Below are 17,694 nucleotides of genomic sequence, written 5' to 3' on the forward strand. Positions count from 1 at the left end.
ACGAATCAAGGACAGCGTCGTAGTCGAAAAGCTTTCCTGTGTGCCCAGTTTTGATGCGAAAGCATCGAACGGCTTATTGAGCGAAGAAGCCGGCGCATGCACCACCGAAAAGGCACCTATATTCCCATTGGCTGCGAGGCCACGTCAGGAGCGCGCGTTTTCAAAAGACCTGCTGCTTGAGGGGAGAGGGCAACACCGCGACGCCACGTCCCCAGCCTGCCTCGACGGAGCAGATACGGCGACGCGACGCTTGAGAGCCAGACGAGTTGTCGTGGGCGAGGAAGTCGCTTGACGCGTGCGAGCCGGTGCCGCCGTCTCGCTCTCGCAGGACAGCGCGCGTTCCGCATGTCTCTCCCCTCCCCTCCCCCCCCTCCCCTGGGCTTAGCTGCGACGCGAGCATGCCGACCTTGGTGGCCGCTGCTAATTCCTCGGCCTCTCGTCGCGCAGGACGTCGGTGACACGCGGCGTTCTTAATTTCTCACAAATATCGGCCAAATGAGTCCGGCCTACAGCCAACATGCTAATGTAGAAACTGTACAAGAAAAAAAATTAACCCGCACCAATATAATCGCAAAACTCGATAACATACCGCGCAACAAATCTCTAAAACATTACTCGCAGCGTAGAAGTCGATGGACCGCTCAGTGGCGTTCAATTTGACATTGATGCTATCGCATTCACAACACATAAGAAGTGCTTACGTGTCCTCGGATTCTCTTTTTTTTTTTTTTTGCAAACACAAGTCTTCGAAATTTCTGCTTCAATTGCTGTTACTTGTACATGAACACAATGGCTAGTTTTATCGAGAATCACTGCTACTGCTATCAAAATAAATTTCTCTCCGTCATGCAGCTACGTGCCTATGCCTACGTCTTTGAAGGTCTTTCGTGAATTCCTGCATTCCAAACAATGAACGACCTCATATATGAGTACCTGTCGTTATAGCTTCTTCTAAACAACCAATTACAGGCAGAGCCAGACGTCGTCTTCCGGTACTTGCGTGTAGGTGTTTAGTAGTGTTCAAGTGAGTATGCATTACATTAAGAACAATTTCAGCTACTTAGTTTGATAAGTGAAAAGCTTTTGATACCCACAAGTTAACACGTTTTACTTGTAAGCATAAGTAAGGATTGCAAAACCAGATGATGAACACCAAGTACAACTTTTAACAGATATCCTTAAGAGCATACTAAGGAGTCACTTACAAACGTAAGAAAACATAACGACAGCGTTAATTACGACAACGAAACGAAATGGTCAGCCATCACAGCATCGCCAATGGCGCTCAGGAACCTAATGTCAAGAGCCTCCAGTATAACGCATGCAACGAATGGTTCTGTAACCGCCACCGGTTACAGTCATTTCCCAATAATAATAGCCGCGAAAAGCATTCTCGCAGAACCCATCTCACGATGAAGTATTGACGTTAGTATGATTATCACTGAAAGAATGTAGCCACACAGCGTACTGCCGCCGCAGAGGCATGGACTGTATGAGTTGTGTATGCAGCCAGGTTCCTCGCGTCTCCCTGTGGATACGCAGCGCTATCTCGAGGCGCCACCGTGAAGTCCACTGTTGCATGTGTGTGTGAATACATATTGAGGTAAAATCGCGCAATATATATGATACGGGTTATATTACGCGCAGCACAGGATAAATTTTAAATCATTTTTAATGCGTTAGCATTCTTGGGGTATTTCACGGACATTCCGGAGGCTAACGATCTGTCTGTCAATGTTTGTATGCGTGTATGTTCTTTTTTCTAACAGTTTTCCCGCCAACCTGGGTCATTGTTGTTGTGTTAGCTCGAAGTACGGTTTGGGACATACTTGTCCAGTTCATTCCATTTGCATGTCACTGCCTGATGTACTTTTGGGAGATCAGAGCTTTGTCGAACTGCGATACAGTGGACTCTTCCCGATCTGCTCAACCATATGATGTAGCACATGTCTGGAACACAAAGACGATTTTAAAGAGTCGAAAAGCAATCCTGCACGGTATTAACGCCGCAAGCTGGGCGAGTTCGTGACTGAACATATTCCTAGGGGTGGCCAGTGCAACCCGGTTGAAGTACAGAAGGAAGTGGACAATACGAGCTCGTATTGTCCACTTCCTTTTGTCCTTCGTCTGGGTTACACTTCCCACCCCTAGGAATGTGTCCTGTACGGTAGCTAAGCCACACTACCTGGCACAGCAAAGCAACGCTTGCGACGACTGTGCCTCCGACTAAGCAGAGTTCAGCGCATGCATTCTCTGTTTACTTACGTGCCGTTCCCGCCGGGGCTAAACTCAGCTGCTACAAAAAACGGTGGCCACACAAAATAAACTGTCTTCATTTCTTTCTTTTACACAAGTTACACGACGCCCTATTTTCCCGCAGTCGCGCGTCTGCTGCTTGTTGACTGACAATTACATAACCGATTGACGCCACTGCAACTGCTCGGAAAAGACCTGGCGTTTGGACATGCCTCAGAATATGAGAGGGGTTACTCCCCTTAACTGCCAGCGCTCGAATTTCAGAGTAAAATAAGGTGCGCTCAAGTGTCCAAAATAGAGCGGTTTAAAAGTGGGCTCGTTTTTTGACAATCCTTGCTTCTTCGACCACAACGACGGCTCATATGATGCACCCCATTATGGACTTCAATACGTATCTCACTAAATCCACTACGCAATGCACGTACAAGATTTCTGTAGTATATGCATCAAGTACTTCTAAGCGCGGCGCGTTCGTGAATATCCGGAACCATACCATGCAATTTTGACTCCTTACGTATTGACACACACTGCATCTACATCATATACGCAAAGTCAACTCAGAAAGCTCAAGCTCCAAAGAGAAGAATCGCACTTTAAACCTATTCTCTGCATCTATACGAGCTCCAGACTAGACTTTGAGCCTGTAATTTGGTAATATGAACAAATCACTTAACTAAGTGCCCGAAGGTGAACGTCCGGGTTGTTGGTGGCGGTGCCACTCCTTATCATTGCTGTGTATTGTCTTATTTTAGCTCGTTGTGCTTGTCAATATTGATTCACACCAGTCCACTTTCTAGAATGTGTGGATTAATTTTGTGCACAACGCACATGAAGGTCTCAATTTGGTCCGTGTATATATGTTTTACGCCTGGCATGGAGGCCGAATTGTGCACACAACAATATTTCCCCCAAAAAAACTGCCTTTTGTTTGTACTGGTGGTATTCATCTTAAATGAACTTAAAGACGTTTCCATTTCTTCTTTTTAATTCGTGCCATTTTGAACAATCTCATATAATTTATATATGTAAAATAAAATAGCCGGAGGCATAATTCTTCCACCATCTCCAGTTGGACTCCGTTTAACTCTACCTACCAACAGAAAAAGAAGGAAATGCAGCAGCACTGTGGACTCGGCACATAGAAGCATTCGCGTTTCTGGGGCGAAGCACACTCGCTGCATCCGTTCGCGAGGAGTTTGCGACGTGCAAAGAGCCGTGGCCTGACAAGGGCTTCGTAACAAACGTTGCTCTTTGGGAATTCCTGCCCTGCTGGCAATCGTGTCTGCGCTCTAAGAAATCCCGCTACTTGCAGTAGTTGTCCGGGCCAGTGGGAAGGCGGGTGGCACACACGCACACGTTGAGATAGAGAGAGAGAGACAGAAAGAGAGAGACAGCGAATGATATGCTGCGCAACAGGGCCACACGGGGATTTCCTAGAGGGCAGATTGGAGCCGAAGATCGCTCACGTTTACTTCGGAGTAGAATATGTCGATGAAGCTGCCCAGCACAATTATGAAGTCGAACACGTTCCACGCGTCGCCGAAGTAGTTCTGCATAAAGAAAGGGGAGGAACAGGCAGAATGAAGCGAGAGAACACGTGAAAACCACGCACAAATCATTTACAAGCAATGATGCTACGAGTCACAGAGTCGTTTTTGACTCCTGGGGACTCCATGAATGTATGCCCACCAACGATATCCGCTTAAGTCAAGCTGATCAAGTTCACGCTCACGTATGGCCTGGATTGTGTTCATTTGGGTGGGTTGGCACATGGCTTTGTTTCAAAGGAATATGCGGTTTTAATTTCCCTAAAGACTGAACAGTTCGGCCTTGCACAAGAAATAAGAGAACAGAAAAGTAAGTATAATGACTATGCTGCAGTAAACTTAGCTGCACAGTTCCTTGCGTGCTATGTAGAGGAAAATTCCGCAAACGAGGATATATTTTATTTTGTATTTCGACAAGCCAGATTTCGTTCTCGTATTACATTCAACTACCTGAGTTTCCAAAGGTGTAAGCGGTTCTTTCTTTCAGTTACAAAAAGTTTGTGATTTTTATATTCCATTAGCCCAGAATTGTGGATGTATCATTTACAACATTGTATTATATGCACAGTTTCCCGGTACCACAGTGTTGCAAGTATAAAAGGATGGTGAATTACACATACCATATATGGACCAGACATCACTTCGAAAAACAACGAACTAAACAGAAAAACAATTTTTGTGTGCTCAGATGAATAATTTCCGTCAGAAAATTGTGGTCTATCTCCGGTTGTATGTTCTGTACGCAGGCAGCTGTTAGCATTCCTTTGAACTGCCTTTTAATACATTGTTGACAGTGACTGTCACTTTTTCATACCTTGCTCCCCTAATCACTGGTTTATTTTTGTTTATGGCCTGATGCAAACTCAGGTGTTCATCACGTACGACTGCCACGTCTGACTCATATTTTGTGAAAGTGGCAAGTCTAAGGATAGTCAAAGAGACGAGTTCAAATTTTTCATCTGGCTAGTCCATTTCATGCACTTATGTGATTGAAGTATGAATAAATTTAGAAACGGAAACTTCAATGTATAACTTATAGAGCAAAACAGGAAATGGTTTCCGCGGCCGGTGGTCCCGTCAAGGCTCATTTATACGGTGCTTAGATCCTGTGATAAAAGCGGTCACAGTACACTACTGCAAACTATAATCAGCAGATTTATACTTGAAACATGTTACAAATATGAGGCAAGGTAATGCGAGAATATCTGCTAAGAAAGTGCCTAGTCTTAGGTCAAATGCAAAGCAAGCCTCCGGCCTCCTTTCTACAGTGAGCCCTGTGCCGGATTCCGCGAGGTATATTGTAAAAGACCTGACCCAAAAGTGCAAGTGTGCGCAAACTGATGCGCTGGAGCATGGTAGTTAAAAGTGATAAATGAGAAATTTTCGCGGCGATGAACGTACGTGAAACATCATGCAAATGCATTGTGTAGAGCTCCCGAAAATAAACGCACTTGAAGTACGACCACTTAAGAGCAAACTTTAGTTTGAGCCAACTCCGACGCCGCCTATTAAAATTCAGGATGTTTCATGTAATTTGAGCAAAAGCTTAAAAATATGCGAATGCCACGTAGCTGCACCAAACCAAGGTAATGTCGTTTACTGTCGCTTGGAGGTACTCAGATTATTTTTCTATTCCGCCTAATTAGATAATTATTCTTAGTTGTTTAACCAAATTATCAAATATTTTAATTAGGTGAAAAGTGTCGATGAGAAAATTATGGAGCAACATGAAAAACTCCCGCTACAGCTTTCTGTTGCTCAATACGTGCTACATAATTCTTTTTCCGAGAGTGCAAGAAACCCGCGCATACAAGCAAAGTGCCTCGAGTGGTCGGTGGCGCGGAAATTTCGCGTGTCTTCTGATCAAGTTGAACATCAGAGCCTCGGAGGTGCAGACAGATGGGAAATAGGAATGCACTCATTTTAGCCATGAAACGTTACGGAACCAACCTTCCTCGCGCTCAACATCTATGGGAAAATTTGCTATTCTGAACGAGTTTCGATTCCAAGTTGATTGTAGACTGAATTATTGCTCGAACGTCGTGTTACAAAAAAATATACAAGACCAGCATAGAAATGGGAATAGACACAAAGAAAGAAACACTGTCAACCGCAAATTTTTATGTAGGAATCTACGAGCTGATATGCGATGTATGTGCCAAATCAGAGTAAACATTACTAGCTTAAATTCGTATTCTGTAAACTTAGATTCGGTAAGGGTGAGCAGACCACGTGATTAACAGTTGGGAGCTATTGGAATACTCGTACGGTTCTTGAAACTCTCGATACAGAGTCATCCTCAAGCCGATGCTAAAAGCGTATCTCCTTGAGTTGACACTAAACATTAATGACTTACCTTGAACCTGAAGGCCACAATTTTTAGGACGAACTCGAGGGCAAAAACGGCGGTGAAAATCATGTTCATGACATCCAGTGCGTACGTGTAGGAATCGGGTTGGCCGTAGAACTACAAAAAAAGAACAATCTGTAAGTTGTGGGTGAGCAGAAAGGACATTGTTGACAAGAGTAAAATGCCATAAGGCAAAATGATGGGGTAAAAGTGAATACAACGCGAAAAACGACATTCTTATTTTGCGCTTCGTTACACGGATACACTTACGAAACGTTTGCAGGATTACTTTCTTCTAAGACAATCGTCTGCATTCAACGTAGGAGCTCTGTTTGTTCAAGATGTACAGCGAACAAAGTGCCATTTCGAGGTACTCAGATTTTGGGAAATGCTAATGCGCCAACGTGGCGCATGATGTCAGACGAATCGCTCGACTTTCGCTAACTGGCTTGTGGTGATACGTTCCAGCTGAGCTCTAAGAAACCGTGAGCCGTCGATGTGGCAGCATAAATAAAGACTTAGCGAGTTATCATTCGATCATCATGATCTACTGCACAAGGAATAAACAAGAAAAAGAACGAAAAAGTCTGAAACGAGAGCTGCATGAGAACGCCAGTAAAGAAAGCATCAGAAACATGAAAGTGCACAATGACAAAGGGGAAGGGAGAAAACGAAACATGGTGTAACTATACAACCCATCCAAACAGAAGACAGGCGACGATGTAAAGAAAATTCGTCATATCATTAAGCCACTTTAAACATGTTTATATCCAGCCTGTCAGAAAGGGGTTGCCAAGCAAAAAAAAAAAAAAATTACTGAAGCAACTGTCACAGCCCCCCCCCCCCCCCCCCCCCCAACTTGGTGATACTTTACTCTGACAACTACTCTCTAATGGCCGACATAGTTCTGACCCACCCGGAGCTGATTTGCTAAAACAGTGAGAAAAGTAGGAAGCAAATAAATATGAGGTGTTCCGTTTCTACTAGTAATGAAAGACAGAATCAGGAGTGCTCGCTAAGTTCCCCACTACATACCAAGAGAGCGATTTCAATAAGTGCCTCGCCCTCGGGGAAGCGGTCAAATAATCGGTTTTCTGCTGTCAAGTTCGCTTAGCTGCGTCCATGACAGCCACATCATATAAAACAAAGATAAGCTGCCGAGCTATAAGTGGCTCACTGTATATCGTAGCTTGCGTTGTAATCATGTAGGTATGTAAGAATACTGAATATCCGCACCGTATAAACTACATTATACGGGCGTTATAAATATAGATACAGACGATAGCTAATCCGATTAAGGTTTAGATCACGTTATTTTGTAACAGTGAGTGTCGCAAGCCAGGGTCGCTTAAAAGTTTGTCTGCTGCATGGTGGAGCTCTGAAATAAATGGAGCAGGTCTGAACAGCATACAATGTAGTACATGTTAGCAATAAGCAAGTAATAATGCGAGAAGTCTTACCTAGTTCAGAAGCCAGAACGGACAAGAAGCAAAAGCTTGAATTTTTTATAACGTACGCCAATCTCCTCCAAGAGGGGGTTAACTTACACTCGCCCACAAAATATTGCGGGGCGCGCGTGCGCGTGGCGAAACAGCCTTGCGCGTCGTTAGCGGCGCACCCCTGCTGCCGAGACCGACGCCTGCGCGCATGCGCGTCCCTCCAGGACTGCGAGCGTGCATGTTTCCAGGGTTTCTCCTTGCGCGCCGGCGATATCCGAATGTAGCCGCAAGGTGCCCCTCTTGCGATGGACAACCAGGACAACCTATTTCGAAAGTAGCGACACACTTTGAACTCTGCCGCCGCCGCGCGACCTCCTCGCCTCTTCCTCGCCCCTTGCGCGTTCCCCCGCGGCAACCAGTTTTGCCCCCGTTTTTCTGCACGCCGATTGGTCTCCCTGCCGTTGCCCTTGGAAACGCGTTGATCTTGAGTTTTGCTTGTGTTTTTCTTTTTCGTTCGCGCCATTTTCCTCCTGAGCACGGCTGGCTCGGCGCTTTAGCTCCGCAGCGAACGTTCTACGCTGTGTTTCCTGCTCTATGTGCTAGCTCTTAGCCAGGCTGTCGCGCATATAACTGCAGCAAGAAGCCTGAAGATGGTTATGCCGTTTTTATGATACCACAAGGAAAGCTTTACGGCTTGCCCAGGAAGCAGTGGCTGCATGACATTGGTCGAAAGAACTTTGTTGCGACAAAGAACAGCGTTGTTTGCGAGCTAAGGCGTCTTTCTTATAGCTCGTAAAAAAGCATCCCGTAATGCTGCATCTTTTTTTTTCTTTCTTCCGGCCTGCTCACCAGCGTTTTTGTTGTGGTTGTCCTCAGTATGCTTAATATTCTGGGCGGCTCCATCACCTCGCACGTCGCTATCTGTTATTCAGTCGGGAGTGCAGCTTTATAGATACTGCTTTGCGCCCTGAAAAAATTAGTGGCAAGCATACCCGTGGTATTGCAGGTGATGAGCGTTAGCTAGTCAACATTGAGTTCTTTTTTTAAGTTGTAAGGCAAAAGCCTTTAGATCTGTTTCAAGGTCGCTTTGTAAACTGGAAGTATCACGTGACCCAAGGAAGGCCAGAGGTGACCCAAAGCATGTCCACCCCTATATACGAGAATGAATACCCAAGTTAATTAATCAATCATTTGTGATTGGCATAAGGTGGATTATGGAGGATTAAGGTTGACTAGAGCGTATTAAAGAAGATTAAGGTGGATTAAAGTGCATTAAGAAGGATTAAGATGCTTGCATAAAAATTAAGGTGGGTGGGGGAGGAATAAGGCGGATTATGGTGCATTATGGTGAAGCGTTGATGAAAGGGTATTAAGACCTGTAAGGGTGGATTAGGGTGCGTGCACAAGTATTAGGGTGGATTAAGGTGGATAAAGGAGACTAAGGTCGATTGATGTGGATTACGCTTGATAAAGGAGGATTAAGGCCGATTAGGACGGACTAGGGTAGATTAAGGTGGATTAGGGCCCATGGAGTTGGATTAGCTTTGACAGAGGTGGATTAGGGTGTATTAGGGTAGATTGGGACTATAAAGCAGGATTAGTTCGATTAAGGTGCTTGAATAAGGATTAATGTGGATGGAGGTGGAATAAGGCTGATTATGAAGGATTAGGGTTGATAAAGGAGGGTTAAGACCGTATAGGGTAGGCTAAGGTGCATGGGAGGCGATGTAGGTTGATTAGGTTGTCTTAAGGTGGATTGGGAGCATAAGCTGGATTAAGGTGGATGAAGGAGCATTAAGGTGGATTAGGGTTGATTGAGTATTAAGACCGATCAGTCTTCCATAATCATCCTAATGCACATTAATCCACCAAGTCCACATTAATCGACCTTAATCCTCCTTCATTCACTTTATTGCGCCATAATCCACGATAGTCCTCCTTAATGCACCCTAATCCACCTTCATCGACCTGAATCTACTCTAACCCTCCTTAGTGCGCTTTAATCCTCCTTAAGCAACCCTAATGCTTCCTCATTCACTTTAATTCACCCCAATTCACCATAATCGTCCCTAATTCACCTTAATCCACCCGAATCCACATTCATCTACCTTAGTCCAGCCTAATCCTCTTTAATTCACCCTAATTCCCCTTCATTCACTTTAATTCACCCTAGCCCATCATAATGCTCCTTAATGCACCTTAATCCTTCTTAATCCACCTTAGTCCTTCATGCACTTTAGTCCACCCTAATCCACTATAATCTTCCTATAATCAATCATTGGCAGCAGCGACGGCACAGTGTACACCTATTAAGCGCGTTTTTCTGCTTGTGCAGCTTTCGGTGCTGGCCACCTGACATCGCGACACGTGCAAAAGGAACAACGTCACGTGAGTCATCAAGCTTTCGATGCAGGCTACCTGACATCGCGACACGTGCAAGAAAAACAACGTCACCTGAGTCATCGGGGTACCTGCGACCCTAGCGGCTGAGGCGGACACCAGAGTTCTTCGCTACTTAAAGCGTGGAAGCTTCGACAGGCGGGATCATTGGCAGCAGCGACGGCACAGTGTACACCTATTAAGCGCGTTTTTCTGCTCGTGCAGGTCAGTAATTCTGTGCTTGAGCACTTTATCTTTGGTTTTGTTGCTTTGCTGTCGCTGCTGCTACATATATTCCGTGCCTTGTGTACAGCGCAGTTTTACGAAGGTTCTGTTTTCTTGCATGCGTGTTTCAAGGCTGTTTTCACTATGCCCACTTGTGCTGAGCTCGCGAAAAGAATCGATGAACTCGAATCAAAATTAGGAAATGGGATCGGTAAATTTGAAGAAGACATAGCTGTCACGCTAATGGTAAAATTTAAGGCTGCTGGCATAAATTTTGGTGAAATGAAAGAGCAGATCCGTAACCTGGTGTCGAGCGTTGATTTTCTCAATGACATGGTTGAAAAACTACGCTCAGAAAACGCCTTGCCCTTTAGTGAAAACAAAGAGTTGAAACTGCAAAACACCTCACTCACTACTGAATGCCATGAAATCAAGTTGGAAAACAGTACTCTCTCTCGCAAACTGTCTGATTTAGAGCAATATTCAAGGATAAACAACGTAGAGATTAAAGGCATTCCGTGCACCCAAGGTGAAGATTGCAACATAATCATTCAGACAATCGGAGACAAAATTGGCTGTCCTGTCTCGCCCATCGATCTGGAAGTCGTTCACCGCGTTCCAACCAAATACGAAAACAAAAAAAAAACGTGATCGCCCGGTTCTACTCTCGAACAAAGAAAGCAGACTTCGTCAGCAAGGCGTTAAAAGCGAAGCTTTGCCTCAGTGACATCGGCTTCTCTGGACTAGTTCAGGACACTAAAGTGTATGTCAACGATCACTTGACATCGCAGAACAAAGCACTATTATCTAAAGTCCTGTCATTAAAGAAGGCTAAGAAATGGAATTTCCTCTGGACAGATAACTGCCAGATTAAAGCCCGCAAGAGCATCGGCAGTAAGGTGTTTCGCATTGCTAACGAATCTGACTTGGCTTTATTTACTTAATGCAGCACTGTACCTTAAGAAACTTTTCAGAAACCCTCGCTAATAACAAAAACAAACATGTCTGCGTATTTTTCAACTAGCCAATTAAATGAACTAAAAACTAATAGTTCATGCTCGGCCGTTTATTTCAACGCACGAAGTTTGCGGAAACACTAAGACGACATTAATTCCCTTCTGTCTACGCTCTCTTTTCGATTTACCATCATTAGCTTTACTGAGACTTGGCTCTGCAATGACGACAAAAACTTATTTTCCTTCCCTTCTTACTCAGGCGAATACTGTCATAGACAAACTAGCAGTCATGGTGGTGTGGCCGTTTACGCATCATCACATCTTAGCTACAAACGTCGTCATGGCCTCGACTTAAAGCTAACTGTGAATCTGTTTGGTTAGAATTCAATCATCCTTTTCTTCAGGCTGATAACAGAAACTTAATTTTTGGTTGCATTTACAGATCACCGTCTTCATCTTACATTGACTTTTGTTCTGCCCTCGATCAATCCCTAGAGAAACTATCATTTAATAACAAGAATGTAGTTATTATGGGCCATATCAATATAAACCTTCTGGATGAAACTTGACCTACCTCCTCCCTTTATAGCAACTGTTTTCAGAGTTACGGTTTTGAATGTTTGGTAACGCTACCTACTCGTTGTGATAAGATAAATGAGGGCACACTACTAGATCATGCGCTAAGCAACATAACGTCACCGCCAGAGGCTGGTATCCTTGATGTCGACATAACAGACCACTACCCTATCTTTATTTTCCTCAACTCAGAGCCGCAGTCACCCACTATTTCATACTTCAGCTACGTACTGAACAAAGATGCCTTTTTTGAATCTGTGACTACAACTGACTGGTTTGCTGTCCTTGAAAATAATGATCCGCAAGAAGCCTTTTCTCAGTTCTCCGCAATTTTGTTATCACTTATCGATTCACATACCGTCAAGAAAAAATGCAAGAAAATCCTCTCCCTTCCTCAAGACCCTTGGTTAAATGCTAGCATACTAGCCAATATGCGGAAACGTGACATATATAAAAAAACTAAAAGGCAACCTTTGAATTTCGCCCTCTCTGCACGATACAAAAAAATTTGCAACGCACTCAACAGCAAAATAAAGAATGCGAGGAAGACCTACTATGAGCACAAACTTGGTCAGTCTGGCAGCAACTCGAGACAAAAGGGGCAAGTTTTAAATTCCTTATTGCGCAGAAATGAACAACTCTCATTTATCGATACCATCACAAACGATCGCATTACATGTGATCAACCATTTGAGATAGCAAGAGCGTTCAGTGATGCCCTTTTTCCGGACAAACCAGTCATCAGTAGCCGTCCTTTGTCACTGAATCGTGTGCCGCATTCATTTTTTTTCTTTACCCTACAACTCCCCATGAGGTTCTTGATGTCATTCGCAAGCTGAAAGTAACCAGTGCCGGTCTTGATAATATTCATCCTAGTAACATAAAACTAGTTGCTCATCTCATATGTGATGTTTTATGTTTTATTATCAATTTAATATTCAGGACCGGCATTTTTCCATCTGACCTCAAACGAGCAAAGGTAATTCCAGTTTTTAAGAGAGGCGATCGTTCTTTACTAACACATTACCGCCCAATATGTATACTGCCATTCTTTAGTAAAGTGATTGAAAAGTTGACTGTTACTCGATTAACCAATTACCTGTCTAAATTTAATATTCTTTCCAATTCTCAGTATGGTTTTCGTCCTGACTATTCAACCGACCTTGGTCTTATCTTCCTAACGGATCGCTTAAAGGAAGCTATTGATAAAGGGTATTTTGCTGGTTCAGTTCTTATTGATTTTACGAAAGCTTTTGACACTATTAACCATCACATTTTGTTTTTAAAGTTGGAAGCTATAGGCATAACTGGGCCAGCACTAATGTTACTACGAACCTACCTGCAAGATAGACATAACATAGTTAAAATTTCTAATGTTTTTTCCGAACCTAAGGTTACTAACCTAGGGGTACCGCAGGGTTCTATTCTGGGACCTTTATTATTTTTAATTTACATTAACGATCTGCCTGACTGTCTAACATCCTCACAATGTGTGTTGTACGCCGACGACACAACCATAATTAACTACGATAAAAATATTTCGTCCTAAGTTACTAAACTAAATAATGACTTGGCTAAGGTTACAAACAGATGTATAAATAATAATCTTGTTATTAATCCCTCGAAAACCAAGTTTATTGTATTTAATTTCCCGCAGAAGCCATCTTGTTCAGTTCCATTGCTGATTCTTGGTTCCCATTTAATCCCTTCTAGCACTCATTGCTAATTCTTAGGGGTAGAACTAGATTCTAAACTCAAGTTTCATCATCATATCTCGAATATTAAAAAGAAAGTTGCTTACGGCATTCGGTTACTAATCAGAGCCCGCCAATTTTTTAACTGTTCTACACTTGTGTCGCTATATTACGCTTTTATACACTCACACATTAACTACTCGTCAATATGTTGGGGAAATACATACAATACTCACCTCAGTTCACTTCAAACTTTGCAAAACCAAGCAATTAGAATAGTCACCTCTAGTCCATATAATACTAGCGCTCTCCCATTGCTACACCGTAATAACATTCTGTCTGTCAAAAAAAACTGATGTATAATCTGGGTATATTTATTTTTAAGTTATTGAATTATGAAGTTCCTGCATGTATAATTCCTAAAACCTGCCTGATAAACACTAATGTCAATAGATTTGCTTTGCACAATAATCTAATTTTACCTCAAGTGCGCACGAACTATGGCAAACAATCAGTTCGTTTTGCTGCCTTTTCATTTTGGAATTCCATACCACTTTGCGTCAAAACTTCGCGTTCAACATCCGTATTTAAAAAACATCTGAAGAATTTTCTTCTAAGAGAAAATATTTAATATTACCTTCTTTTTTCTTTTTTGTTTCTCTTTTTTTCTTCACCCTTATTACTTCAAATATTCCACTGTTCTGATACCTATCTTTTTTTTATTAATAGTCATGTGTATTTCGAAGTTGTTTTGTTGTTGTTTCTTCTGTTGCATTTATGGTCATGTATATTTGAAATTCATTTATTTTTTGTATTGCATGTTTGGGTAAAATTTCCGTTACTGTTCAATTCGTTTAGCTCATTTGGTTTTACTGCATTTGCTCCTTGCAATTGTATAATTTCCTTCGTTAGATTTCTTGTAACTAACTCGTAATCTTGTTTTGCATTCTCCAGCACTTACTTTCTTCCACGTTTTCTTATATATGATTCTAATGTAGTTCAATTCGTTGCTTTAGAAAGCGCATATTTATAATAACAGGAGGTCCCGATACAGTCATTGACTATGGGACCTCCTTCTGCATATTATTTGTTTTTATAACCTGTAATCTATAATGAATAAAATCAATTTCAATTTCAATTTCAAATGCACCTCAACGCACCTTCATCGACCTTAATCCAACCTAGTCCTCCCTTATGCACCTTAATCCACCTTCATTCACCCTAAGGCACCTTCATCTACTTTAATCCACCTTAATCCTCCTTAATACACCTGAATTCATCTTAATCCAATCACTAATCACTCATTTCTTTGCTAATCATTAATCATCTCTTATACGCGGCTGCACATGCTTTCGTTCGCTTCCCGCCTTCCTTCAGTCACGTGATATTTTCTGTAGCTCCCAACGGGACCTTGAAACAGAGGTCTAAGGCTTTCGCTTAATAAGCCACACACAAAGGGATGTGTGACAAGCAATACTAGATCAGACGCACGAAGTAAAGCATCTGATCATGTGGCAGAAAAATTGTCTGGAGTATAGCACTCGCCTCAAAGCTCCCTTTACATCGGTATACCCCGTTCATACGGCTTTAAGAAATAAACCAACCTCCTCATAAACGTTGCCTCCAGCATTATCGATGCTATTAGCATTTCACAATATTTTCACCCACTGGGGCGCGCAACTGGCCCAAAATGACACGCCTCCATAGAATCCTGCGGCCCGTGCGCGGGAGCCCAGGAGGAAACGCGCGCCGTGCGCAGCCGGCGGGCGAGCATAATCGAGGAGGAAAGCACCGTGAGGAGGAGAGTGTCGCTACTTTCAAATTATCAAGGGGTTTTAGGACGACCGCACGCCAAGTTTCATGCTAGACGCCAGCGCTCGTTTGTCCCCTGGCGGAACGATTTCATCTCCAACAGGTGTAGGTTTCCGCCGCCGCTTCCCTTAGCGGTCGCGCCCACGTTCAGTTCGCGCTGCGCGCGAAACGTCTCTTGCTTGCGACGGTGCCTTTTCGTATGACCGGAAATTATTATTGTGTTGTTAACTGTCACGACAGCAATGTAAACAGGAAAGGGTTGATGCCACCAGTGAAATTCTGCCGATTCACAAGAAAATGGTACGATAAAAGCAGACGACAGACATGGATTACTGCGGTGCGCCGAGCGAAGTAAACAACTGTCAAACGAAGCGAGCTCGTTCATTGATCACTCCTGAGTGTAGGGCGGTTTCTATATGTAACCCACATGAATTTAATAATTACTCGGTACATAACCCTTTTATTCATATAAAAACTAAGTTGTTCGACGAGCGCTTGTCCTGTCTTCTTTCTCGTGATGATAATGATGTGTGGTGTTTTATGGCGCAAGGGCCAGGTTTGGCCAAAGAGCGCCATAACAAGTGGTAATGTTGACGATGTATTATGGATGGCGTGCACAATGAATTCCTTATGGCAGATGTCACATGGCTGTAAAAGGGCCTAAAACCTGTAGCTGTAAGTGGCGTAGAATATATATAGTTGCTAAAATAATGATGGTGACTAGGCAGAGATGTGGGCTATGGCAATGGGCTTTCGTTAAAACATTATGCAATAAAACATAACACTGTCACCAGAGTGTCAAGAGAGCCCTTCAATGCAGGGCTGTTAGTCATGTGCTAAAAATTGCCTGGCCAAATGATTTTCAGGGTGTCGGTTTCGGCTGAAAAATCCAAGACTATTTGCAGTTTAAAAAATAGTTCGTCACTAAGAAAAAATGCAGCTTGGAGAGGTATATCTTCCCGTTATGCAGAAGGGAAATACTTTTTGCTCTCTGTTTCTATTACAGGGCACTGGATAAGAACATGGAGGACTGTCATGCTATCGCCGCACCTACTACAAGTAGGAGGATCCCCGCCAGTCAAGAGGTAGAAGTGAGTACTGTAAGTGTGTCTTAATCTTAATCGGCAAAGAAGTACTTCCTTGTACCGTGCTGTTTTGCCACTTATCCAATTCCGCAATTTTGGTTTTATAATGTGTAACTTATTCAATGTTTGTGTATCCCACTCTACTTGCCAATGATTCCTCAATTTACGGCGCAGAAAGGGCTTTAGGTCTGTGGCAGGAATGGGGATATTTCCATCTGTGTCGCTAAAACTCCCTGACGTAGCGTTTTCCTCAGCAGTTACTTTGCCTTTTATACCTTTATGGCCAGGTGCCCAGCATGAGATAATCGCTTGGTTGCACATATATGCAGAGCATAACAAACTATACAGCTCATTAAAAACCGAATTCTTATGCTTTCGTAAGCTAATTAGGGCTCTCACTATACTTAATGAGTCTGTGAAGACAATAGCCTTAGCGATATTTGTGAGCCGTATGAGTTGAATAGACTTAAGAAAGGCGTATGCTTCTGTTGTAAAGATACTGGTGTGTGGGTTTAGTGGTCCAGGTGTTGAAAGTGAGGGTCCCAGAGCTGCGTAAGCAACACCAGCTCGAGACTTCGAAGCATCTGTGTAAAATTCATCACATGAGTACTTCTCCTTGAGTTCCAGAAAATGCGAATATATGTGTCTCTCCGGGGCTCGTTTCGATATTTCTAAGAAAGAGATGTCACATTGGATAATCTGCCGCTCCCAAGGCGGTGGAAGCCGTGCAGGAGCCATTAGGACATTATGTAAAAGAGGGACTCCTGTTTTTTTCTCAGAGCGCTTCCAACCGGAGGGACAGAGGAGGGCTAGTGGCTGGGCGGTTACGAAACAGCCTAGCAGTGCACAAGTCGCATATAGTAGAATGAGAAGGATGTTTAACATCTGAGTTAACTTTTAGGGCGTAGGAGAAAGTTAAATATGTCCTTTGGTAGTGCAATGACCATTCGTTTGATTCGACGTAGAGGCTTTGCACAGGGCTAGTCCCAAAGGCGCCTGTAGCAAGGCGGATACCTAAGTGGTGAATAGAATCTAGCATGTTCAGAGCACTAGGTCCGGCAGAATTATAGACTATTGCTCCGTAGTCAAGGCGTGTTAATATTAGACTTTTGTACAGCTTTAAAAGGCTCCGCCTGTCGCTTCCCCAAGATGTACGTGACAAGAGCTTCAGCAGCTTCATAGACTTGAGGCACTTTGATTTCAGATACTTCAGGTGTGGTACAAAAGTCACCTTACTGTCTAAAAGGATTCCTAGAAATTTGTGTTCATGGCTCACAGATGGCCGTTATCCATTTAGATCAATTGCGGGCTCCGCCAGTATGGGTCCCTTGTTAGAAAACAGGACGCACGTACTTTTTTGTCGGTGTAGATGGAA

At 43.3% G+C, this 17,694-nt stretch overlaps 1 protein-coding gene across 3 annotated transcripts in view; it reads right to left on the minus strand.

The window, feature by feature from the left end:
• Nucleotides 1-17,694, minus strand: part of LOC126529666 (muscle calcium channel subunit alpha-1-like) — a 607,411-nt gene that overhangs the window by 75,671 nt on the left and 514,046 nt on the right. For 2 of the 3 annotated variants that reach the window (XM_050177179.2, XM_055069937.1), the window contains exons 31-32: nucleotides 6,160-6,270; nucleotides 3,723-3,806 (exon numbers count right to left, since the gene is read on the minus strand). In XM_050177179.2, coding sequence (XP_050033136.1) covers nucleotides 3,723-3,806; nucleotides 6,160-6,270 — 195 coding nt within the window. The remainder of the gene's footprint in view (nucleotides 1-3,722; nucleotides 3,807-6,159; nucleotides 6,271-17,694) is intronic. The other variant, XM_055069938.1, reaches the window with a different exon arrangement.

Source organism: Dermacentor andersoni, chromosome 9, assembly GCF_023375885.2.
Source record: "Dermacentor andersoni chromosome 9, qqDerAnde1_hic_scaffold, whole genome shotgun sequence".
Classification (NCBI taxonomy): Eukaryota; Metazoa; Arthropoda; class Arachnida; order Ixodida; family Ixodidae; genus Dermacentor; species Dermacentor andersoni.